At 39.6% G+C, this 26776-nt stretch overlaps 1 protein-coding gene across 3 annotated transcripts; it reads left to right on the forward strand.

Annotated features, from left to right (window-relative positions):
• The first annotated feature begins 137 nt into the window (after positions 1 to 137).
• TUBGCP6 (tubulin gamma complex associated protein 6) lies at positions 138 to 26369 on the forward strand. Of its 3 annotated transcripts, none has more exons than XM_054086503.1 (27): positions 138 to 279; positions 1198 to 2016; positions 3027 to 3190; positions 4569 to 4779; positions 5300 to 5473; positions 5863 to 5984; positions 6248 to 6323; positions 6810 to 6919; positions 8710 to 8801; positions 8899 to 9038; positions 10621 to 10770; positions 11438 to 11519; positions 11597 to 11685; positions 11870 to 11985; positions 12631 to 12769; positions 12859 to 12975; positions 13210 to 14521; positions 14904 to 14959; positions 15216 to 15408; positions 15675 to 15843; positions 16987 to 17128; positions 18220 to 18414; positions 18692 to 18824; positions 19059 to 19272; positions 20386 to 20585; positions 21426 to 21588; positions 22396 to 26369. In XM_054086503.1, the coding sequence occupies exons 2-26, from the start codon at positions 1270 to 1272 to the stop codon at positions 21575 to 21577; spliced, it is 5295 nt and encodes a 1764-aa protein (XP_053942478.1). In that variant the 5' UTR covers positions 138 to 279; positions 1198 to 1269; the 3' UTR covers positions 21578 to 21588; positions 22396 to 26369. The 3 variants fall into 3 exon arrangements, with proteins under 3 accessions (XP_053942478.1, XP_053942472.1, XP_053942482.1); XM_054086497.1 differs by having other exon boundaries at positions 187 to 340; XM_054086507.1 differs by lacking the exon at positions 21426 to 21588 and having other exon boundaries at positions 188 to 340.
• The last annotated feature ends 407 nt before the right edge of the window (positions 26370 to 26776 follow it).

Here is a 26776-nt window from a genome sequence, read left to right on the forward strand (position 1 = left end):
TTTTTATATGATCTTGATCAAATTCATTAAAACATCAAATAAAGAGCTCAGAGCGTGCGCTGTCGGTCCGAGTGCGCAGGAAGCCGCGGGTCGGCAGCGCTGTCACCGCGCGGGACCCAACATACCGCGTTCCGGCGACGCGCGGCGGGGGACACAGCCGACCCCGCACGCCCCGCCCCGCCCCGCGTCCGTCGCGCGCGTGACGTCACGGATCTGCGCGGGTGGTGGCGCCGAGAGCGGGGTGAGGCGCGGTGTCCGGCCCGGCGAGAGCCGCCACAGGTACTGCGGGGGCTGGGCGAGGATGAAGATGAAGTTGCGGATGCGGACGCTGCCAGAGCAGGTGCCGAGGCCGTTTCTAGTGCCGTTGCTGATGCTCACGGGGGCGCAGGGCATGGGCACGGGGATGGTGCCCCTGTTGGTGCCGCTGGTGCTGTTGCTAGTTCTAGTGTTGGTACTGGTGCCGGTGCTGCTGCAGGTGCTGGTACCAGTGCCGGTGATGCTGTCGGTGGTGCTGCTTGTGCCGATGCTAGTGCCAATATTGCTGTCAGTATCGGTGTTGGTACCGGTGCCGGTGCTGCGGCAGGTGCTGGTGTTGGTGCCAGTGCTGGTGCCTGTGTTGGCTCCGGTGCCCGTGTTCGTGCCGTGGCCGGTGCTGCTGCTGATGCCCGTGCTGTCGGCGTGCACTGGCAGGGAAGGGGCGAGCAGGCGTTTTTTAGGGCTGGAAACGCTGGGCACAGCTTCATCTCAGGGTAAGCCCCCCCCCCCCCCGGAGTTCCTCTGGGGTGGTGCCCCCACACCGTTTCGTTGCTCAGGGGTTGGGGGCGCTGTGCAGACCAGTCCTGTGTCGTCTGTCACCATCAGCATCTTCCCGCTCTCTCCTTGCGCAGCCCTGCAGCCTCTGCCTCCCAAGGAAAGCCAGCGCGGTAACGCATTTGGAATGTTCCCAAATGGATCCTCTGTTAGATCAGGGCAGGCTTCTCGGTTCTATTTCAGAATGCCCGGCAAAATCAGGTGTCTGGAATTAGGCTTGCACCACCACTGCTTCACTTGTGACCAAAGCTGTAGTATTTTTATAGTGCATGTCCTAAATACATGCTAGGTCTGTCTTCTTTTCTCTCATTTTGGGCTGTCTCAGTGTGAGTTAAAACACACTTACCGATTTGTCATACATGTTATGAGTTTTTCTTCTTTTTCCAGATACTTTTCAGGTTCCCACATGGAACCAGGGACCCAGACTGCAACAGCTGTAACCTGACAATTTGATTTGAAATGGAGAGCATTACGCAGTTGTTTGGTGATTTGTGTGAAGCACATTTGGCTGGTTTGCCATGGAAGGTCCACCTGGGCAGACGGAAGATCAGCAAGAGAAGGGCTAAGCAGAATCTGAAGAAGGTTGCTTATAATGCATTGTTCATAAACCTATTTCAAGATGAGGCTCGTCAGCTGCGATCAAATGTTTCCAGGCTTCCAGTGAAAAACAAAATTTTGATGCTGTCTTTCGACTTGAGAGTTGGTGGCCTAGGTGCTCAAGCGGATAGACTGGAGAATCTTGTGGAGGAACTGGAAACATCTGAATGCTTACCATTTACTGAAGTTGATTCTGTCTTGGATCTCTTAGTACACCTTGCTGGAACGGGTCCTCCCCAGCTTGTACCACAAAAAAAGGACTATTTTGAGAACAACAAATATGTGGGGAGAAATGTCAAATATCAAGGTTATGATTATTATGATGTCAGTGTATTTGAAGCTGATATACAGTCTCTAATAACAAATGAAGAATGTCAGTTCAACGACACCATTCAAAAGACACTTCAGATAATGGAGGCTGCACCTGGCACTGGACTCCCTGCTATAGGCTTATTCTCACAGAACTATCCTGCTGGTGACAAGTTTGAGAAAGAAACGCGTGTCTCGCTCTTCGGTGCTCTTGTCCGTAGCCGTACGTATGACATGGACATCAAGTTGGATTTACCACCAGTGCCCGACAATGCAGATTTGTCTGGACTTGCAATTAAAGTATGATACCATTTGTTTTGGGCCTAAGAGTATATCCATGCTTTCAATATGCCACTTCGAAACTGTAGTTTAAAATACAGATGGTCATTTAATTTGTGATAGAAGCATACAGTAATGGAATTTATGGAGCAGGGATCCTTTTGTTTGCTGAGAACCAGTTAAACTTTTCCTGATACAGAGATGCATTATAGCAAAACCTTTGGTCTTGTCCTGTAACTGTATAAAAAACCATCATGTGGCCATGGGCTCTATGAAATTAAGCCATCAGCTGTGTCTGTGCCTTCCCTACCCTAGTAATCTTTTGCTTGCACTTTTGCCTGCTTTCTATATTGAATTCCTTTGTGGTTTTGCTCGCTTGTTACTGTTCAGCCTGACTGCATAAGCATTCATGTCTGAATGCGTGTGTTTTGCTGCTCAAATTATATTACCTAACTTGTATTTTCTTGGCTTGTTGTATCTTAAACCATCTTTTCCGGTTATTATATTTCATTGAACCTCCTAGTTTCCTCTGTCCTTTTACCTTTTCAGTGTGTACAGTTTCTGCTGTATCATTTTCCCCTATTTGCTGTCCATTCTGTTTATTTTTGCTGTTATTCTCATAAAGGTACTAGATAAATTTGTTGGGATTTTTCTCCTCCTCCCCTCCTCCCCCTCTCCTCCTCCTCCCCCTCTCCTCCTCCTCCCCCTCTCCTCCTCCTCCCCCTCTCCTCCTCCTCCCCCTCTCCTCCTCCTCCCCCTCTCCTCCTCCTCTCCCTCTCCCCCTTCCCTCCTCCTAGTATATTATTTTGATGGTGATTGTAGGTTTTTGTATAGGCGTTGGTACCTGTAGAGACTTATCAAATTAAGAGAGTTCTTACAGGAGAAACTTCAAATAGATGGAAAAGGAGTGTGGGTGGCACAAGTTGAGTCATGTAGAGTCACTTGATCACAAACGATAGCAGAAATTCTTTATTAGCATCTGTTCCTTCAGTAAACGTTTTCCTGTATAACATTTGAACTCTCTTTGACAGGTTCCCCAGAGTATAGACCAATCAGAAGATGAGGGATTCCAGTCAGCATCCAATCTGACTCCCGATTCTCAGTCAGAGCCAAGCATGACTCCAGACGTAGACTTGTGGGATGCAGTGCTAACGTATGAACCCAGCAAACGAAGATGCTGGGAAAGAATTGGATAGTACGTGTCTGGTGTTACTATGCATTATATGCAAATGTATGAAAGTGCATTTCATCTTAGTTCCAAAAGACTTCAGTATAAATAGTGAAACGTGCATATTTCATTTGCAGAATCCAATATACTGCATTAACGATTGAGAAAGGAATAAAGGCTGTGCAGTTGCAACAAACTAGTTCTAAGGTTGCAGCTGTTTCATAGGAAGAGATAAAATCATCTTGTCAAAAACACTGAAGCGATTACGGGAGCACTTTGTGAAATGCAACATTTTTTTCACTAGTGTGACTTCACATGCACTAAGCAATTTATCTCAGTCTAAAAAGATTCCATGTTTTCATTTTCAAAAGAGAAGGCGGTAGTTGTTGAGTACTAGAATAATTAAAGCCACATCTCCCAGTATTGTACATATGGTATTCCTTTTTCCTTCTCTGTAACCAAGACATGAATAATTATAACAGGTTTCTTGATGGTGTAGTTAGACACGTAGGTCTTTTGGCTCTTGTGTAGAAAATGCATCTCCTGAGAGGAAGGCTCCTTATAGACCTCTTAAAAGCTTCCTAGCTTCCCTGAAATGGAAGAAAAAAGAAAAAAAAAAGGCAGGTGTGGCAAGTATCTTCCTCACATTCTTGGTGGACAGTGGCATACCTGATTCTTGGAGAAACTTCGCTCTCTATGTTGTCTGTAATTTTAAGTATTAATCTAGTGATGTGTCTGCTGCAAAGTTACACAATGCTTTTTCACCTCTGAGCCTGAGAAACTCAGAAATTTGGAAGTTCCCTGATCTGATTTCTCAAAGCCACTGTAGCACGCTTTAGCTTTGTTCCTAGTACAAGACGGTTTTTCTTGCTACCATTTAGACTGTAAGAGTCTTAGAGTCAAATAGACCATGTGTCTGACAGCTTTCATGTGGTCCACACAACGAAAATTAGAAAGATAAATAGTTTTGGAGGGGACAGTAGTAATCCTTACTGGGAAGAGCTAAAATGTATTAATACAAGTGATTGTAGCATTTTGAGCATGTTGCTCTTTAACGTGTTTGAATAATAGTTTTACATGGAACCTGGAAATCTGGCATGTATCAACCTAGTTTTCCTAATGTGAAAACTGCATCAGGGAAGGCCACGAAGCAGATGGTAATTCTCTGTCAAGGTTTCTGCCTCTGAACTGATGATCACATTACTTATTTCTTCACTGTATTGAGTCTGGGCTACAGTTTCATTGACTGAATACACATTCCCTTGAAATTGTACTATATTACCGGTAGCTTTCTCTGTAGTCAATACTGACTGTGTGAAGTTGTGAAATGCTTTTTTTTCTTCAGCAGATAAGTTTTCTTCGTTTTCTGTAACTACCTTGTAACGTTGTGTTTATTCTGATACAGCCCACCTGGTAAAAAAGACGAACCGTACCTTACTGAAGCTGGGAGAGAAGCTTTTGACAGATTTTACCAACTGCGGGAAGGGGAACTGCAGCGATTCAGTAATACTGTACTTGAGCTTCCACAGCTTGTGCTACTGAAAGAACCTGAACTGGTTAAGGATGTCCTGAATGTCCTCATTGGTGTGGTATCCGCTACATTTTCACTCAATCAAGTATGGAAGATTTTTAACTGTGCTTCTTAGTTGCATCTTGTTGGTTTTTTTTCTGTGTAGCAGTTTCCTTTTCTATACATTTATTTCTTTTGAGATCTTTGCAGTTGTGGGTACTGTTAAAACGTTGAGCGGGACCTAATGGCGATAAGGCAGAATTTATATATCACAATAATTATGTTATTACAGTAGGCTAAGAGTATTTGTACTCTTCTAACTGAAAATAGGTTTATGAATACTTGGATATAGATATGTAAATAGTTTTGTAGATTAGATATTCTTTCAGGAATTGGATAACGAGTCTTATTCTGTGTGTTTGAAACTACCGTTCACACTTCTGAAATTTTGCTACAATTGAATATGATTATCACGCTATCCTAGCTATATTATCTCAGTCACTGGGCTATCTAGACTGAAAATTTGTCTGCTGTTATTTTTGTGTGTAAATGTTTTCTATTTTAAATGAGAATATAGCTATGATATATTTGAATCTGTGCTTTCCTTCTTCCCTATATTCTTTTAGGCTGCTCAGGCATTTGTGATAAAGGAGGGGGTCTATGTATCTGGAACTTCACCAGAGACAATGCACAGCCTGCTCTCAGAAGTTGCAGAGTATGGAACCTATTACACACGACTAAGTCGCTTTTCTCTTCAGCCGGTTTTAGATTCTTCTTATAGCAAAGGACTCGTGTTTCAGGTAAAACAATTGTATTAAACCATCTAGATTTAATGGGCCACTTGTCTTGGATGGAGAAGGTAGCTTTGATTTTGTTTAAAGCTGAAATTTCTGCGTTCTGCAAGGCATTTTAAATGACAATTCCGAGAAGCAGAACCAAGATGCTTTATATTGTGTGTGACTGCAGGCTTCGTGCGTTGAATGTATAAAGAGTATAGAGGAGTCACCTGGCTAATTTGAAGGTCTGAAGTTGCATGGTCTTACTTTCCCCTTCCTTTGGTATACAAGTCCCTCTTACCTGCATATGCAAATTATTTTAGTAAAAGATTTGTTTTCATAGTGATGCAATTGAATGAGACATAGATAAGACCACTAACAGTAAGATATTAAATATTTTCTGTTGATGCTAGGCATTCACGAGTGGGCTGAGAAAGTATCTTCAATATTACCGAGCCTGTGTTTTGTCAACACCTCCTACTTTAAGTCTTCTGACGATCAGCTTTCTCTTCAGAAAATTAGGTCGTCAGTTGAGGTAAGAGAATAACATTAAATATTTTTGTGTAGTCTTTCAGTATTTTTCCTGTACTTTAACAGAAAGATTTCTTTATATCTGGAAGATTCTAGAAAAAAAAGATGTAAAGGCTTTGATATATTCAGTTTCTCTGCTATCCCTGTTATCATTCAGCTGACACAGTAGAGTTGTTGTGTGAGATTCAACTTCTAACAAAGTTCGTTCCTGTGATCTCAAAGGCTTCTGGTTGATGTTATTACGTATGTTTTAATATTGTTTTTTAGGTATTTAGCTGAACTTTGTGGCATAGGAACAGCAGTGCTGGGGATCAGCGGTGGAGCTGGTGCTTCATTTCCTACGGTGATAATTAATTTGATGTTTTTATGTTTGTTTTGGGTTACAGTGTTTACATTCTTCAAAATTAGGTAGGACTTTATAGAAAATGTTTAGTGTTGGTGTCTCTGCCACCAGATACATGACCCTCCAGTTAGAATGCCACGGTCCTTTCTCCAGATATTTTGAAATTTGGAGTTTTGTCCTGTGTTTTCAGTTCCTAAAGTAAATGAAGGACCCAAAGCGAGCCTTAGAGTGCATTTAATTTAATTCTAAAGGCGTTGTTTGTAGGAGAGCAAACGAATCCGACTCTGAACATAGCTGTTTCCCTCCAGCTTGAGGTAACTAGCTCAGAAAAAGTGATCTGAACTGCAGATAGCTGCAGGAGGTGAGATGGATCTTGCCTTCTGTGCCTGGTGAAACACGTAAAGCTTCGTATTTATGAGTTTTCTGTTATTAAAGTAGTCGTGATGTCTGTTACCTAAAATTAGAATATTTTTTAATTTTTTGTAGGGTGTTAAATTGCTTTCCTATCTGTACAAAGAGGCTCTCAACAACTGTAGTAACGAGCATTATCCAGTTCTTCTGTCTTTGTTGAAGACGAGCTGTGAACCATACACAAGGTGAGTCCGTAGTGTTCTCTGCGTAATTGTGTTTGAGAGCAGTTCTGAATTAGTTATCTGGTAAGAAACTCTGCTGACTTAACAATGGCTTTTAACATTTTCAAAGAAAATACAAGGTGTGGCTATATCTGCAAAGTACATTTGTTCATTACAATGAATTGATTTTGCTGAATCCTTCTTGCCCTTTCTTTTCCAGCTCAGTAACAACATAGGGGGTTTATGTGTGACTAGGTTAGTAAATAAATATATGTAAATAAGAATTCTTTCTTGCTGGTGGTCCTGTTAATTCATACTGGAATATAAGACTTGGATAAACTTCTATTTTTTTCTTCACGTACCTATAATAAAATCCTGAACTTGGCAGCTAACAATTCATGCTTCCTCCCACTGTCTTTTACTTGTGGGCTTTACAGTAAGCAAAATTTTTTTTAAAAAGCGGTTCTTCAGTAAGCAGATGTACCTAGCTAACAATAGGGAGTTCTTTGGATTGCAAGAATTTTTATTAAGCAGTGCACTTCAATTTAGAAATTATTATTTTATTGACTTCTGAAGAGATGCTAATTTTTTTAAAATAGCTATTTATAGGATTATAGCTGTAGTCCATAATCAGTTTACAGTGATCCTTAACAGATGTAATGGTACTAGAAAACGAAAACCAAAATCTGTCAAAACGCTGTAAATTTAAGATTCCTCCCGTGGTCATCCTTCTTGGTTTTTCTTCCTTCTGCATGAAATGCTCTTTGGAGAAATTCAATTTCAGATTTACCAGATGACTCATCAAAATCTCTTCAGAGCTCCTGCCCTGCAATTTATAGAAGGTTTATAGAAGATTTCTGAAATGCCAAGGGTAGGATGTCACGACATCACAAGGAATCTGAAAACATATGAAAGTGTGCTTACTAGTACGTGATACTTACAGCCTTGCCTCCTGAAGGTATGGCAGATCTCTGTGGAAACACCAATCACGTACAGTCAGGGCTGCCACGGAAAGAGGTCTCCGTCACCTGCAGAAAGTGTTCTCTCACTCATTTATAAACCTGAAAGAAATTTAATAATAGAAGTTGTTGCTCAAGTAAATAATAGAAACATCAGATTTAGCACTTTAGAAGTTCTTAACTTTTTACTTAGAAGCTTAAAATTGAGCTGTAGTTCCTGTGCTAAACTCTTCCTGTTTGTTACACTCACCCAATGTCTTGAAACGGTGTTGGTATTGTAAGAAAATAAAATATTAGCTTCAAAGTACTCCCAGCCTTTTTACTTATACCTTCAAATACAGAGGAAATATGAAAAAGCATGAATAAATAATCCAAAATCGTAGTTCTCGTTATTGCAGGTGTATTAAAAATGTCTCTAGGCTGTGGAAAAAGTGCTTGATATTGCATCTGTTTAACACCATCCCTGCTAATGTTGCCTATCTTTAAAATAAATCCTTCCTTCTTATCTCTATGCTTTTGATGTGCTACAAAGATTTCTAGACATTTTTAATATATACTTAGTAAATTAGTATGCAGAAATAAAGATTGGTTTAATTAAGGCAATGTTCTTTCATCTTAACTAATCATAACCGAAATGTTCTGTATAAAGATGGCTTTTTTTTGAGAAAAATGCGGAGAGACAATCTTGTGTGTATCTTTCAATATGAGTGTGACAGCACTTCATTGCTGTTTTTTATCCTGCCTATGGCTTGTGTGTTTTGATGTTTCAAAGAGTATACTCTCTATTTGGTTATAATAAAGTTGAGAAGGATTAATTTTTGATACAGTTCAATTATTTTTTTTTTTTTTTTTTAGGTTTATTTATGATTGGGTCTACAGCGGTGTATTCAGAGATGTTTATGGAGAATTTATGATCCAGGTGAACGAGGATTATCTTTGTTTCAGAGGTACAGTATGTATATGGAACATTTCTGATGGATATAATTTGTGCTATTAATTAAATAACTGAAAATGTGTCCTTTCATCTTTTTGTGTGATACGTAGATAAGCATTACTGGACTCATGGCTATGTTTTGATTTCAAAAGAAGTAGAAGATTGCGTCCCTGTGTTCCTTAAACATATCGCTAATGATGTATACATATGCGGGAAGACCATAAACTTATTGAAATTGTGCTGTCCTAGGGTAAGTTTTGGTTTGGTTCCTTGCTGTTACCTTGAGAAAATTAATGTGTCTTTAGAGCAAGTTTCTAGGTTTTTAGCGAGTTCACTCCGATATTGAAAACTGGTATTGCGTAAGTAGGATGTTGATTCATATTGCTCTCAGATAGTCGTGAGCTGATTATCCACTCTACTTGCTAATACTTCACGGCAGAAATATAAATTTTTAAGGGCAACAAATTTATTGTATACCATGCACATGCTATATTTCTTATTTTCCTTTGTATTGAAAGCAGAAATGATTTAAGCTTCCAAGCAAATGCCCTCCATTTTCTACACAACCCACACTACTCTTTTTTGGTTTAAACATGCTTCACTTACCAGGTCTTGACTCAGTTCTGCATAGCTCTTGTATTGTAGCTCTATCACTGCATTTCCAAGAAGTGCTTAATTACTTCTGTTTATTCATATTTTGCAGAAGGAGTTTTGTCCTTGATTAAAAAAAACATGTTAAGCTGCGTTGTGTCTTCCCTGTTCTCTGTATAGCAATGACACAACCACAGAGGTGTCTGAAGTCTATAGACGGCACTCTTTTCTAAGTGACTGATATTCTCTTTCTTTTTAAGATCGGAGCTGCCCAATCTTGACAGAGCTAGGCAGCTCGGCATCAGATATGTGATGTAGACGTCAGGCATAAGCCTAATATCTCAAATGAGGTGCCCCTCTGCTAGTTCTCCTGAGTCTGCTCTGATAAACATTCTCAAACCGTGACTCAGGTATGCCAGTAATAATGGGGCTGTTTATAAAACAGTGTCATTTTATCATTTTCCATGATAAATTGCAGCTTTCTCAGTCGCTAACACAGTATCTTAATAGATAGCACATTCCCCCAGGGTGTGCGGCACCCAGGTTCAATCATCTTCCATCTGTGTGGAAGCACCAGTCACGTTTCATGTCTTTCCATGATAATGCCCTAAACAGCTGGCTCTTCCCTTTTTCTTAGGCTAACACAGTCCTTATCCGTTTTCTGCACTGGGTAGAACAGCTTCAGAGATTTAGGGATGTTGAGGTCAAGCAGAAAGACCAAAGATACTTTGCTTAGAGAGTAGGTACTCTGCGATGTGCATCTGCCCCATTTTTGAGAATCGTGTCTGGAGAGCTCTCCTTTAGGTGTGTTTTAGTTATGTTTCAGGCAGTTCCCATTAAGTGGAACCTGTGGGGGATATATGGGAACAAAATTTAACTTTTGGTAGGAGAAGTGTATTCAGCACTAAATTAGTCAGACTCAGTAATTTGGATATTGAGGAAAGCATAATTTTAGGCATTTAGAACATGACTAGTATAAAAGTATGTATCAGATTTTAGATTCCCGTCTAATTCAGTGGGAAAGAGAGAATTTGACCTGCGATCCCAATTCTGGAACATTACACCTCTGTCTCCTACTTTGAATGAGAGAAAGATATTAATAAAAAATTTAGCTACTGCATGGAGGTTTGTTTCAGTATCTTGAAGCGTTGCTAAGCTAAAAAAAAAAATAATGTGAGTTCATAGTCTTAACATTTCACGATTTTTAAAATGTATTTAAAAGGAAATTTCTCATTTTTCAGCATTATATATGTTGGTCGGATATACCTGTTCCCCGGATTTCAGTTAGTTTTTCACTTGAGGAGCTGAAAGAAATAGAGAGAGATTGTGCAGTATACGTAGGTCGAATGGAGAGAATTGCCCGATACAGTTCTGTAAGCAAGGAGGAAAAGGTAAATGAATAAAAGAATAAAGACCTTATTGTTGGAATTTTTTTTCAATACTTGTTTTTTGGTCTTGTTTTAACTTTGAAAGAACTTGTATTAATCGTAAGATTTTTTCCATTGGTCAATTGCTGTTTGAATTGTTATTGCAACAAATAAATTTATTTTATAGAGATCTAAAAGTATAGGTGGTATGTTGTCACTTGTTGGCATTTTCATATATTAAATGAGTTTTGGACTTTCATCTTAGTTCTTTGCAGCAGCAGATTTGCCTACCTACTGAAAAGTACTGAAAAGATTGTTAGATTCTAATTTAACAAACACGACAAGGTACTAAGTAACCAGACAAGACTCTTTTTATGATTTGCATAGGTAATTGTTTTTTCAGAACTCTTCGAGTTATAGAGAGACTTCTGTTCAGATGCCATCAATATAGGGTAGTGCCATCCATCAAGCAGACGGATGTGGTTTGTCATAAGGTCTGGAGTATTACCTTTCAATACTAGTTTATAGACTTTCCATTTAACTAATTGCTTTAATCACATTTCTGTACTGTAATCCTAAACTGATGACTGTTGTGAAGTGTGTACCTGTCATTGCAATGGTGTATTTTCAAGTCCAAAGTAAAAGGGAAAAAATTCCAACGTGTATTTTTGTTTGCTTGGGGTTTTTCTAGGATTTGCGTATGGAGATAGCCAAACAAGAATTAATTGTTCATGCTCGAGAAACTGCTAGCAAAGTACTAAAAGCCATTACTGGTAAGTTGCAGTGCTGTTTCCTGTGTTTTCTAGTAGGTTTGTTAATGTAAACTAACAATATCTTTATTTTAACGCAGATCAACAAATATCAGAACGAATGGCTTTGGATGCAAAGAAACGGGAGCAGTTCCAGAGACTGAAAGAGCAATTTGCTAAAGACCAAGAGGTATTTCTCTGTGTGTTTCTGAAGGCCAACTGTATTTCTTAGCCAAATAATTGAAAGGATATCTTGATTTATTGTGCTGAAGTTGAATGAATAGCTCATGAGGTACAAATAAGAATTTCTTGCACATGTGTGCATTACAACTGGTATTAGGACTGGCTTTTAAAAGTGTTAAATATTTGTGCAGCGTCGCCTTGCAATAAAGCAAGAGGAGATTGATGATGATTTCAGCTATGCCCGAGAACTGAGAGAGAGAGAAAAAAGACTGAAAGCTTTAGAAGAAGAACTGGGAAAAAAGGCAAGGTAAGCGTATCTGAGTAGTCTCACAAACACCTCAGGAGAGAATATTGTCTGTTAAAATGTATGATCCTAGCATTTCCCAGACATTGCTCTGCAAAGGTAATGTTTGCAGTTAAGAGATGGAATTAAGGATTTTTGGTTCTATGAGCAATTTTGTGATGTAGGAATGGTTTGTGGCCCCAAAATCTTGGACCCACAGATTTGTGCCGATCCTACTCAGCCTATTTTTGTTATGACCAGAATTTCAGGAAAAAAATTAACATCTCACAATTAAAAGTTGATCTTGCAGCAAAAATGGTTACCTGTGCGTCAAAGCAGAAGTAAAAAGCAGGTAGAGGAGCTAGACTAATAATTATTTGAATTGCTCTTATTGTGTATCTAAGTTGTATTTGACTTTCTTCTGTTGTATCTAATAATATTTAGGACACTTGAGTGACTTGCTAAGAATAGCTATAGATATACATAATGACTAAGAAGGCAGTCCTGTTTTCTCCACCTGTTTATTGTCTGTGATTGAAGCCTCTGCCTTCTCTTTTTTGAAAATTGCTTCTCCATTCTGAAGTGGTAAAAGGTCTTATTCTTTAGAAGGGAAGATGAAAGTCGGGATGTGAAAATATGTAACTTATCTTTATTTTTACCTTCCTGTAGGCAGGAATTAATTGACCATTATAGCAAGCTTTCTGATGATGCAGCCCGCAGAGAACAAAGAGCATTATGGAAAATCCAGCGACACAAGTTGGAAACAGCCCGTCTTAAGTTTCTATTAGAAGATCAAAAACGCATCGAGGTATCTTCTGGAAAAATTTAAGAAATGTTATTTAGAAAATCCGGTACTTGGTGCTTAGAGACTTCTGGGTTTGTCATTTTTACTTACAGGAAATGCTTGAAAAACTTCCAGATGGAAACTACAGGCAAAAGTTAGATATTATTCCTTATAAACTGTGCCAGTCTGCTTCGGACAAAAACCCTGGTGTGAAGGATCCACATTCACAGGTGAGTTTATTTTCTTAGGTAAACTCCAGGTTGCCCTCAAGGGAGTCCATTTCATGATTTGTTTCAGTTCAGTAAACAGAAGGTTCACAATAACAGCAGGGCGAGTAATTATCACATTTGTAGTACATGCGAAAAATTGGAAAATTTTAAATCTTTCTCATAATGAAGTGGCGCCCTAATAAGCAGGTTGATTATTTGACTAGCCATACAGTGTAATAATCATTTCTTTTTTAGGTGTCTTCTGTGAAACCTCTGTGTTCTAGTGAGACAGTTGGCAGAAAAGAATCTGAGCCTGGACTGGAATATGCTACTTCTGCTGACAAAGCACTGCCCGTGCCAGAGCTGACAAATAATGATGCTGATCAGCTTTTTCAGCCTAAAGCAGCAGGATCTGAAAGCAGTCTCCAAACTTCAGAGAAAGCACACAGTCTTCTGTACAGTGCTGATTCCTCACCTGAATCTGATGTGAATATGGAAGATTTCTCATCAAAGCCACAAGAGGAACAACCTGTTTCCATTAGCATACAGGGATCTTTGCTAGATGAAGCATTCCAAAATATTAACTCTGATCTCTCTGAGAATTCTCAAGTAAGTGAAAATCAGCCTGTCTTGAGAGGAGCACTGGTAGGAGAAGACAATGCACCATTGCATCAGCAAAGCGAGTATGATTTTGAAACAGTTCTCAGACCATCTGCAGCTTGGCAGGGACATGTTAGAGTTGGGGAAAATGTATTTGATGTGGAGTACAGAAGGCCTCGGTGGAATATTCATGGACATGCATCAGATGCCAGCATTAGAGTGGGAGAATACGTACCTCATGTAGGCATTTACCCGCCACGTTCAAGTCCTTACGGACATTCTTCAGACTCTCATATAAAAATCAGCTATACTTCTGAAGGTGTATCTAGCCGACCCCGATGGAATGTTCATGGGCATGTTTCTGATGCTCATATTAAAATAGGGGAATATGCTTCAGAGGTAGAGCCCTCGAGGCCTAGATGGAACATTCATGGCCATGCTTCAGAAGCCAATATTAAGATTGGAGAATACGTGTCAGATGTAGCTCCTACAAGGCCCCGATGGAACATCCATGGTCATGCTTCTGACACCAGTATCAAAATTGGTGAAAATGTGTCAGAGGTGGTCTCAGCTAGACCTCGTTGGAACATCCATGGGCATGCTTCACAGTCGCACATTAAAATTGGAGAACTGGTTTCAGATACAGAGCCTTTGAAATCTCGTTGGAGCCTGTTTGGTCACATGTCCCAGTCGAGCATCGAAATAGGGAAGTGGGCCCCGTCTACAGAAGACGATCCAGTACCTCATCGTAAAACCATTTCAGGTCCTTCGTCTGACTCCACAGTTCAGACACTTCTGTACGGTGATCAGTTATCTCCTGCTGAAGGGAGCAGAAAGGAAGCAAAAGTGTCAGGAGTTAAGGAAAAGACTTTACCACATTCACAGGCATCTGACAGTGTTACAGTCTTTCCTGATGCTAATATTAAAGATGACAAAAAAGAAAGTACAATGGAAGAGAAACAAGAAGGTAAAATAAAATAAAGTTTATTCAGTCCGTGTTTGTTTAAGGGCTCATGACAGTAACTGTGACCGTGTGTGCTCAAAATGGATACTTATTATTTAGTTACTTGTGTAACTTTTCAGACACTTAGAATTCAGAGGAAAGAATTTGAGCTTAGTCTTGTCTTCCATATAAAAGAAATAGAGCATTAAAAAATTCATATGGTCTCAAGTAGAGAACACACATGAAACTGCCTGCATGGGACTGTCAGCAGGGACTGTTACTGGAGTGGTTGATTGTGTGATAGTCTGTGGAGGAATACTGACGAACTTTGAGAGCAGATTTGAAGTATGAACTGTTATGAGCAGGTCTAAGTAAATGCTGACTTTTAATTTACTTGTAATTACAGTAACTGCAGATGTGGTCAACAAGGACATTTCTCCAGATTCCTCACAGAGCTTAGAGGTAAGAAACAAAATAGTTGTTGAGAAGATTTCCTTCTTCAAAGGATTAAACACACAGGTAGTTCAAGTAATAAGTTTCTGTCATAATCTAGTAATCACTGTAATACTGTGTTGTTTTTGCATGTCAGAAAAGTAAGGGTGAGTAAAGTCCTTTGTTTTCAGTTGGAACATCTTAGTCAATTACTTGTAAGAACACATTAAATGTGAGTTGACAAAGCCAGAGTGTCTCATAAAATGTATCCGCTTTTTTGTTTTAGGCAGAAGAACCTGAAAAAGCAATTCCACAAGATACTGTGCCTCAAGAAACTCTGTTTTCTGAAGCTAGTGTACCCAAGACTAATGCGGAGGAAGCGGGAGGGGAAGGTCCACAGAAGAAAGAACAATCTTATTTGAAAGCCTTATCGGATCAGTATTGCATTGAAAAATATCAAGATAGTTATGATCTGATGTGTGAGTACAACTCTTGGGACAGTAGATCAATAGAAGATGTGGTAAACTTAAGCAAGAAAGCTGAGTGCCAGAAGAATACCTGAATTACCACTAAACTACTGATATGATGAACTGTTATTCATAATTTGCTTCTAGGCACAAAGATGAGAAATGTGTTTTGACACGTGATTTTCTAACTTAGAGGAGTTTTGTAGATTTTTGTAGTAACATATTATCAAATTGCTTAAATATAGTAACTTAAAATGTTGATATATTTTTAAATTTAGCAGAACTACCAGTTTCTCATCTCTTGCATCATGTGATACCAAGATCATACACTTTTCCTGTGGATCCTATGGTACAGTCAGCAACAGATGAAACGGCTGTACAGCTGAGTGAGCTCTTATCTCTGCCGGTGCTGATGAAACGTTCTGTTACTGCTCCGCTTGTATCTCAGTGAGTATTTGTTAGTAATAGTGAATCCATAATTAGGCGTCTAATGTTGTGTTCTTTATTACTTCTTTTTTGAGGCAGAAGTTCCACATAGATCATTCTCTTAAATTTTCTCTTTGCTCGCAAAAGTAGTTCTGTGAATCTTCCATTACTAACTAAAAAGTTCAGATTTACATTATGAATAGTAGCATAAACTTCCGTTTTTATGTCTAAATTAAAAATTTGAAGGTCTGTTTGAAATTCAAGGGCTTGAAGGGAAGTGTTTGCGCTCAGGCTCTTGGATTATGCTGCAGTGGTTTTGACACCATTGGTTTTCTTGTTCTTATAAAAAGATGTATTGTTTATAGTGTTTGGGCTAGTTTTTATTTGGCAGAGGAAACATAAGAGGAATCAAAGAAAAATAATTTGATTATGTGAAGGCTCATGCATATTGATCCAGGTATATTTTTTGTTTGCTGTGGAAACTCCAGCTTCGAGGTTGTTTTGAAGTTTAATAGAAGCTATTCTTGTTACTTGTGGAATATATAGGGAAATCACGTATATGTTGGAGCATTTTATTAGTATATCTAATAGTATTTTAAGGAAAACATTTTGTTGCTATGCACAAGATTAGCTTCTGCCATGAGAACACTTATTCACAGACGTTTTGAAATGCTTCCTGTTCTGGAATCTATTTTTTTGTAAGTTTGGACTTCCCTTTACTAACTCAGTATGTTGTACTCGAAGTTTGATGCAATGTAGAAAGATATAGTTATCTAACTTAGTTTGAACATCCAGGTGAGCTACTGGAACGATCTGTGTATAGGTTAATGTATTCAGCAAAGCAAAGTAAGTGAGTCTGAGTTCTCTGCTGACAGAATTAGCCTATGCCTGATAAGCAAGCTAAATTATTTAAAGTAGCTTGTATACCTCTACTGTACTGCAAAGTGTAGATTTTAATTCTGGTGTATTCTATACAAAGAGTTTTTTGCCTCTTTTTGTTGGTTTTTTTGGTTTTTTTTTTTTTTTTGCTATGTGAATATCATACTTTCCCGGATATCAGAGTTAAGTACTGGAGCATTAATCTGATGTAGCTACTGCTGAATGTTGACAGTGAGGAAGGAATAGCTTGTAAGAGTAACACCTTTTCTGTATGCTTATTCTTAGTGTTTCTCTTGTGAACAAAGCAATAGTTGATTACTACTTTGTGGAACTGAATGTAGAGAAGCATTTTGAAGCACTGAGACACTTTTTGTTAATGGAAGATGGGGAGTTTGCTCAGTCGCTCAGTGACCTGTTATTTGAAAAGGTATTTATTTGTTGTCTTAACTCTTACGTTTGGGTTGTCTGCTCTAGCTTGGCACCTCTGGATTAATATGGATGGGAATGAGGAAGTAGTGTGAATTAAAACCCTGGCTTGGCTTGTGCTTCTGTTAACCTTGTAAGAACCAAGACAAAAGGTCAGAAGCAATGCCTGTGCTCAAGGAAGCCCCAAGGAAGACAGCAGCATTTCCTACTGCTAATCCCAGCAATGGAGAGAGTACAAGGATTTGGCATATTAAGGAGAGTAGTGTCGAACTTTGACAGATAAGCATTCGTGGAAGGTTTTTTCACTCTTTCCTGTGAGAACTGCTGCACTGTTGCTCTGTCTCCTCCCATCTGCTGGCAGCAAGGCTGGAAGAGACTACTGCCATTTGCTATGATCCAGTGCAAAGGTCTGTGTTGCAAAATACCTACTCTTGCCTCCTATAGAGCAGAGGGAAGGGCATCTGAAGAGGGTGCTGGGCCCTCTGATGAAACAGTATTTTCTTGACTTACCCCTGTGGTCATGGGGAATGCAGCAAGGTGGGAAGGAGGGCTGGCCTGGATTAATGTAGCCGGTTGCCATGTAGGATAGTTAACGAGTTTCTCTGAATTTTCTCTGAGTTTTCCTAAGAATGCTTTAGACCCAAGTAGGGAAAGTGCTTTGGGGATTTAGACTTGATGAATAGCTTTATTTGTAAACCTCTGAGGGTGCTGAGTTGATGAGATAGGCAGATTGGAGTCAGATAGATAATGCCAGTCCTTTTGCTGGCTTTCTGCGCCACTAAAGGCTAAAGTCTGCATTCTCTGCAGTAGGGATGTAGAGCAGCTCCTGAACCACAGCAAACTGCAGTCCAGCGTATCAAAATAAATCGGTACAGGTATGAGGTTACCTTCATGCTGTAAAGAGCAAATAGTTCAGAAGTCACTTCTTATGCGGTTTATGCATCCCTATAGGCAGACGCAGAAACTTCCAGTCAGAATGGTGGGATGAGGCAGGACGGTTACCACTTTACCATTCTGCTTTAATTCAGCCGTGTTCAGGAGCCAACATTCTTTATTAATACTGTGTAATTAGGATTTTCTTTTTCCCCCTAGCTTGGATCAGGACAAACACCCGGTGAACTGTTGAATCCACTGGTTCTTAATTCTATCCTAAATAAAGCCTTACAGTACAGTCTTCATGGTGACACCCAGCTTGCTTCCAATCTTTCTTTTGCCCTCAAGTACCTTCCGGAAGTGTTCAAACCCAACGCGCCTGATGCTCTGAGTTGCTTAGAGCTAAGGTACAAGGTAAGAAAGCATGCCAGAAGGTAGCAGTAGTGCAACTGTACCATAGTTCTTAGGTACCGTGTTAGAGTGAATATGTTCTTACCAATGGATTACCTTTAAGAATGGAGTAAAAAAATTGTGTCGTGGAAATGAGAGGATTAACTTATCCCAGTCATTGCATTACGTTATTGAAATACATATATTAATTTGTATGTCCCTGAAATGCTTACACCTGAAATGTTGTTATGATTTATAACACAAAGATGTAGTATGATCTGCATTCAGTCATTTCTTTTAGGTTGACTGGCCTCTGAACATTGTCATTACTGAATGCTGCATGAATAAGTACAACAAGATCTTCTCCTTTTTGCTTCAGCTGAAGCACATGGTGTGGACTCTCAAGGATGTTTGGTTTCACTTAAAACGCACTGGTAAGTATAATGAGTGAACTAGAGAGCATCCTGTTTAAAATGCTTTTAGCAACCTGTACTAGACAATTGCTTATCAACAGTAATGTCAAGCTTTAGAAGCCACAGTTTAATAAATAAACTTCCTTGGCATATTAAATGGACTCTACAAATAGAAAACTTCATTCCTTTAAAATTTCTGATTTTAGACAGTCTCTGTGGGTGCTGCTGGTAATATATTTCTGTTTTTATTTTCAGCTTTAGTGAGTCGTGCATCAAATTCTGTTCAGTTTCGACAGCTCCAGCTGTATAAACATGAAATGCAGCATTTTGTGAAAGTTATTCAAGGTTATGTTGCTAATCAGATTCTTCATGTTACATGGTGTGAATTTGGAAACAAACTGTCTTCTGTAGGCAACCTGGAAGAAATTCACAGAACACACGCTGAATACCTCAACAAAGCAATCTTCAGGCAAGCTACCATACTTACTTATTTTTACTTCAAATATTTAAGTTAATAAAGTGGCCAATCTAGCCTAAGGTGCTTGTGCAAAACTGACTTCTACCTGACATACTAAGTAGTCTTTACATATGAAAGTGTTCTTATGTAAGGGAAACGAACTTCATGGCATGTTATGAGGTCCATAATTTGGTGCTTTTTCTTAGCTGTTCATCCTCTTGATTTCTCCAGCCTCCATGCAGTTGCTTCTTGCGGGCCTTCACCCTGCTTCAAGCTCCAGGTTCACTCAGGCAGCTCTAACCTGAAGTCTAAGGGCACACTTGCCACAGTTGTGTTTTTCCCTCACCCCATTCTTGTCATAGCCATTGTAAATGAATGCTGTTTCGTTTAGCCTGAGCAGCGTAGGTAAGTAAGCTGGGCTCAAGGATCTTAAAAAGCCTCCTCTGTGCATTGTATTGGTTTTTAATACATGTACAGTGATCAGGAGTGTACTTCGAAGGAACAAACGTGACCTGATGACTGTCTGGATTCATCAGCAGTGCAAAAAAGACATCTGTCCTTTGGGATTCACGAGCTTTTAGCCTTTTGTTACTGTATATGAGGCAAAGGGTGGTGGGAATAGGAGGAGAGCAGCTGGGCTCTATTTGGTTTGTTCTTAAAGAGCGTACATTGGAATGATAGAGTAGGGAGGTAGAGGGAGAATAGACAATAAAGAAGAGAGATGGTAAATGTCTTTTTTTCAGTTTTAATAAGAGAGAACTTGCCTAAAGCTGATATTTGGATACCAGGTGATGTGATGAGAGGAAATTAAAGTTTAGGGAAGCATGACAATGTTTTTAAATGTCATCTCTTTTGCAAATGCAGATGTCATTCTAGAAATCAGATACACCAGTGGGAATACCAGTTTTTTGGAAAAGCAAGCAACTGATTTTAGGCTGAGGCACTATTTTTAAAATCACTATTAAGAGTTTGTTACAGTTTGCAAAAATCAGTTCACAAAATCTTGTGGATTTTGTTTTTTAAAGCAATTAAACAAGAAACCTAAAGGATTGTCACCCCTCTGTATTTTTCTTCCTACAAGTAAATTAATGTCAACTACATTTCTGAAGTTGTTTTTGTTGTTAGGGGTCTGTTGACAGAGAAGGCAGCCCCTGTGATGAACATCATACATAGCATCTTCAGCCTCATTTTGAAGTTCCGCAGCCAGCTGATCTCTCAGTCGTGGAGCTTCGATGCAGGAAAGCAAATGGCTGTTCATCCCAACTTTGGTCTGATGCAGCAGTCATACAATACCTTCAAGTATTACTCCCACTTTTTATTCAAAGGTAAGAAGTGGCGTGAATTCTAGACAGAAAAAAAAAAGTCAACTGACAGCTGAAAAAATTACAAAGAGGTTCTTGATGTGTAACGTAGAAGTAGGAAGATGCGTTTACACAGCCTGTGTTAGAAAATGTAGTTCCCAGATGAAAAACTGCATTAATCGTGGTTTGCAAAGATCTGCATATTTATCAATTAAACTATCCTCACAGGAAATCTAACCAGATATCTCAAAGTGACCGTAAGTTTTTGCTAATTTTCAAAACAAACATTTGGTCTTTAGCTCTGTGTATGTGCTTACATTTTTCTTTTCTCTGGAATTGAGTTCTGGAACCTTTTATTGGCAGCAATGAGAGACAGTTAAGATACCACTTAGAAGTAATTTTAGAGACATCTGCATTAGTTGAGCATTACCATTGTTACGAGATTTGAAAATTCTGATTCCCATATTGGACTAAAGCTCAGAGAGCATCCTAACACTAACTAGAGCTCCTATCCAGTGCTCCAGGCGAGTGCTTTTCAACTGCACGGATCATTTGCCAAATGCTGTTTCCTTTAACATGATAAAATTTCTTCTCACCATCAGCTTAGCTTGTAATGCGAAGAAATGGTTCATCTGTCTTTCTTCTTCATTTCTCTTTCAGATCTTGCTTGTGTTTTTAGTAGAAGTTACTTATCCTTCCCCCAAGTACAAAGGTGGTTGGTTGTTCATGGGGTTTGGGGTTATTTTTGGAAATCCTTTAATTCCTGAAGGAAGTGCAACTGTTTTCCTTAGATCTATTTTTCTAGAATATTTCCTAGTCAAACTATATTCTTCAGGAAATGAGCTGCCCTCTTTATTCTTTAAGGGTGTCCAAAAATGGTGTCAAAGGACCAAAACCAGGTATTTCAGGATGAGTTAGAATGGCTGCTTCCCAATTCTACAGGAAGTCAGAACACCTCTGCAAGCCACCTAAGTCCATACTACGAGATCTATGGTTGCTTCATGGACAGAGATTAATAGACCATTCCGTAAGGAAATTTGCTGAGTGACCTAGTCCTTTACACCCTCTTTATTAAGCACTACAAAATAAACGTGTGCTTGTTGATCTACACTTGCTCCTTCAGTCACTGTGCATTGTAAAATGGTCTCTTTCACAATGGGTTGATCCAGAATCCATTGAAACCCAACACAAAGTAGTCTGGACTTCAATGGCTGTGGCTCAGGCCCTAACTTCTAACTGTACACTTTCCCTTCTTCCTTGCATGTTACTGCTGCTTGCTAATTCCCTTTCTATTAATGCACGGGATGCTTATGAGCTTAGGGAATTTTTATTGCCATTTTCCCTTTGTTATGGTTATTTAGAACAGTCAGTTTGTTCATGCACAGAGCTTGGGGGGTTTGTCCCAGGAATTTCTCTTTGGCTTTCTCTCTCACAATGGACTTCACTCAAGAAAACTTCAGCAGAACTGCTCCTTTCACAGAGGTCACCAGAGGACCTAAACATGCTTCCTGGTCAGTTAACATTCTGATAAGAATATGTCGTCTTGTCATGAAAGCAGTGAGAGAAAGCATTTCTTTATTAGACTAATAGAGCTTGCCTGAGAACCGACACACAATCCTTCTCTTGCATCGTATTTGAAATTCGTTGTCATTCCAGAGAGAGATACTGGACCTTTCTTATGCAGAAATAGACATTTATTACCATTGTTTTCAGAATTCTGCGTTAGGCATTTTTTATTATTATTATTAAAATCCAGAGACAGGGTTAAGGCTGACTTTAGAATATTAATGTTAGTTGAAGTTTGTTTTAATTTTTGTTTTTGTTTTCCTTGCAGTGGTAACAAAGCTTGTAAATCGAGGATACCAGCCCCATTTGGAGGACTTCCTACTGCGTATCAACTTTAATAACTACTACAAGGATAACTGAACTCTACAGAGCAAAGACCACTGATAGCATGGTAAAACAGAAACAAATAACCCTATATGCTCGTGATTTATAGAAGCTCATGCAAATGCCACGCAGGAGGCGTTTTCCTTCAGTAAAATAACCCACCATCTAATAGCTTGAAGACTATAACCACCACATTCAGAGACTGATGCTGCTTAAAATCCACCATGGCTACTGAAATAAATTAACAGATGCTTTCTAAGACTTTTGAGAGATGAATGTGAGGTAGAAATATTCAGACATAAATACCTAATTGATGTGTTTTATTTTAAATTGATATTAAGTCTCAACCTAAACATAACAGATTTCTTCAAGGTGCAGTGGTAGTGCCTTGAGGCACCAGTCACAGTGGAAGAGGGCAGGATGAAAACAGCTTGCAGTGAGGAGACCTGCAAGGAGATTCAGTATTTGACTGTTCAGGTACTTGGTCATTACTGGATCGCTTGAGCCAAACTTGGTCAGAATATTAGAGTCTTCTCAAAGTGGAGGCACATAGAGAACAGCAAAATGCTGAGAAGCTAAGCACTAGGATAACTTATATCACACGTGAATGCATATATGCAAGAAATCCCTTAGAAACTACAGTCAAAATAGACAAAACACCCCACATTTTTGCAATATAAAGCCAGTTTACACTGAATAATTCAGAGGTCTAATTGGAAGTAGATATAGTTTTAAAATTTAACAGGATTTTAACATTCAGAAAAATTCTGCACGGAGCAGAATACAGGTTTTTAGAGTTGTTTTTCTTTTGTTGTGTTTATTTTAGCATTGTTTTTCCTGCCTCTAGCCCTCATCTAACACGAACATGCTACTTCTGGAAAGACTTGCAAAGGCTGCGTAGTGGCCTGCAGTCTAGCCAACTTCTTAAACAGTATTTACTGAGTGTTTTTCCACATTGCACAAGGTGAGCATTTACATTCTTTTAACGGCAACGTGGGGGACTGGAATGCACCACTCCGACTAGCTGTAAGAAGATACTAGCAGGTGACATAAACAAGAGTCATCCTCCCTGCTTTAAAGTATCATTCAATATAATGCAGCATATTGAAACTAACTCATTAGTTAACTCTTTATATTCCATACATGCTTTATTAGTCTATTTGTCCTGTTTGGGTCAAAGAGTCTGATTAGTCCCTCATTTCCCTATTTTGACTCACTTTCTGCAGCCGCATTGGAAGACATCTCTGAGAGACATGACTAAACTGGACAAAGGATATAGACATTTATGTCTACACACAGTTTAACATAATTTCTCTTTTTCAGCTTTCTATTAAGGGATTGTTTCTTTTTGTTGTACATTCATGCCTCTCTAATTGTGCTCCATGTGCTAAAACCAGGTTGCAAAGCCTTCCGAGGGGCTGCAAGAAGCAGATTTACACAAGAAGTGGCATGTGTTGGGCACATCTAAAGAGTGCATAGCCCCGTCCATTAACTTCACCTGGTACAGGGCACAATTTCAATCCTGTAATTACCAAGTGGCTGTGCCATTGTGCTACCCCCACATGAACACTGCAGCTGCAGTAGCTATTCCAAAGCCAGAATAAATAATCTGTCTTTAATGAAACAATACTGACTATAGTAACAGGTTTACTTTGAAAAATGCATGTCTAAATAGGAAGCTGGGACAGTCAAGTAACCAGTGTGTATTGCTTACAAATATGTATGGCTTACAAATTACCATCTACACCTGTGCCACAAATGACACCAGAAACAAGCTAAATGAATACAATGCAGTTAGTACAATTATTGTGATTTTCCAACATTAAGGAGCGTGCAGATGCTTTACAGTACAGATAGATACTGTCTCTATTCCCACAATGCTACAGGGGTAGCAGGTGGATCTCTAACTTCTCTGTTTCACTGTAGGAATCATTACACACGTGAATCTATTTATGGTGGTCATAAATTTTGTTTCCTTCCTTCGAAAGAAAAACCAACCAGGGATGGGAATCTGACTTTCTTCTTAAGTAAGAGAGTAAATGTTAAAAGAGCTTTTTTAGCCGCAATCAGATACACAAGAAAAGAAAGATACCTTTACCCGTGAAATAAGACAGACTCGACAAGTGTGACAGCATCCCGACTGGCATCGTACCGTGCACAAACAACGGCAACGTGGATGGTCTGTGGGAGAAAGAGAACAAAAAGAACAAAAATTAAAGCTTGCTCCTGTGTTGCATCGTTCATTAAGGAGAGCACATACGTGACAGTACTATTATTTAGTGTGGTGATTGTTAAAGATCCGAGTGGGTGTTTTGCAGCTGTTTGCAGCCCCCTTGAGGCAGTTTTTTTAAAAACATCTTAATTGAGTTATAACACCATCATCCTTCCGAAGTCATTACTATCCCTAAATTACATCAGGTGTCTGAACAGAGTTGCATTTATTGGCTAAGAGCGTATGTATGTACTTGTGTACGTGCACACACACACATTTAGCAGCACACAAAATTCTGAGTATGCAAACACACAGACACTTCAACCCTCTGAACTGAAGTTTAAGATTATGTCTGATAATTAGAAGCAGATATGCTTTAGAAATTTTGCATCATTTCTGTCAGAAGGATGGCTACTAAAGAGAAGGTGAGCAGCCTCTGATGGATGAGCATGAGTAGGACAATTGGTTTGCCAGGGCCTGGATGAGTTTCAGTGATAAGACGGGACACAAGCTGCACAGGCAGGTGGTCACTTCCTTGCTTATCACTACCAGTATGGGCCGTACCGGGCAGTGTTAATGTCTTCACATTAACTTCACATTAAATAAAGCCCCTCACTCCCCACCCCTGCACCTTGTAAATTATCACTTATTCTATACCTTCTTATCTCCCTTTTATTATGAGGCAGAGGTTTACTCACCCCTTCAAGAGGAAAGAGAAAATTGAAAAAGTGCTACCAGTCGTTATTATGAAGGTGGAAAGTAGTAATTTGAAAAATGCCATTAAGTTATTCTTGTCTGGTTTTAAAATTAGCCACTGCTCTTCCCTGGGGACAAAAGAAAATGAATCTTAGCAAGTTTTGACTCCAGCTTCTATATTTTCCTGTTTCCCAGTGGTTACGGAAATGAAGGAGAGTTCACCACGTGTTCATGGCAGCACAAAGCTGCTGACTGGGGACACAGCTGTGAAACTGCAGGGAAGCCTCATTTGGCTTCCATTTGAAGCTTGGTTAGCTGGTTTCTCACACACACACCTCTCATTTTCCACAGAAAGCCCACTACGCAGAGAACAAATGAGGAATTCTACCTCCTCACATAGTGGTAGATTCGCAAAGTCTGTTGTTACAGAAGCAGATTTACACAAGAAGTGGCGTGTGTTGGGCACATCTAAAGAGTCCATTAACTTCACCTGGTACAGGGCACAATTTCAATCCTATAATTACCAAGTGGCTGTGCCATTGTGCTACCCCCACATGAACACTGCAGCTGCCTCCAGCCCTAGCGTGCCTCACTAGCTGAGGCACAATGAAGATGTGAGGTTTGAAGAGCACTTCCTTTAATAAGGCAACTGCCTGTTCAGAGAGGTGTGAGAAAGAAAAGATATAGCAGTACATTTTGGCAGCATCTCTGTGAGGTGTTCAGCACTTTAAATTTATGATGAAGTCAATGGGAATTGAACGTGCTCAACACTTAGCAAAAAATTGTGTTTGTCTCTAGTAATAACAATAGGGGAGAATAGAGGCTGCTTATTAATGACTTCTATTGCAGCAGCGGTTTGTACCATACTTACGGGCCTGGGTTCCTGTGAATGCAGATTCCTGACACCGCACACACTCTTTCCTCTCTGTTTGCCACCTGGTCTTTTTCAGGCTTCTGGAAGACCTCAGAACCTTTCCTTCAATGCCAATTAAAATCAAATTAACTGAGAATGGTTTCGTGCTTGCTTTAAACACTTCTCCTGAAGACGCTGGACCAGACACAAATATTTGATGGGTTCTGACAGAATAGGACTGTCATATCTCTGTCAACATCATTTTATACTGCCTCTACTTGCCAGAAAAACCTCTACTCGCTGCTTCTTTACACCCACGAATCAGAGTTTATTTGTCGAGGACTTAGAGAATTGTAGAAACAGACTAGTTTGGGTTGGAAGGGACCTTAAAGATCATCCAGTTCCAACCCCCCTGCCATGGGCAGGGGCACCTCCCACTAGATCAGGCTGCCCAAGGCCCCATCCAACCTCACCTTGAACGCCTCCAGCGGTGGGGCAGCCACGACTTCTCTAGGCAAACTGTTCCAGTGCCTCACCACTCTCATAGTGAAGAAATTCTTCCTT

This window comes from Cuculus canorus, chromosome 1, assembly GCF_017976375.1.
Source record: "Cuculus canorus isolate bCucCan1 chromosome 1, bCucCan1.pri, whole genome shotgun sequence".
Classification (NCBI taxonomy): Eukaryota; Metazoa; Chordata; class Aves; order Cuculiformes; family Cuculidae; genus Cuculus; species Cuculus canorus.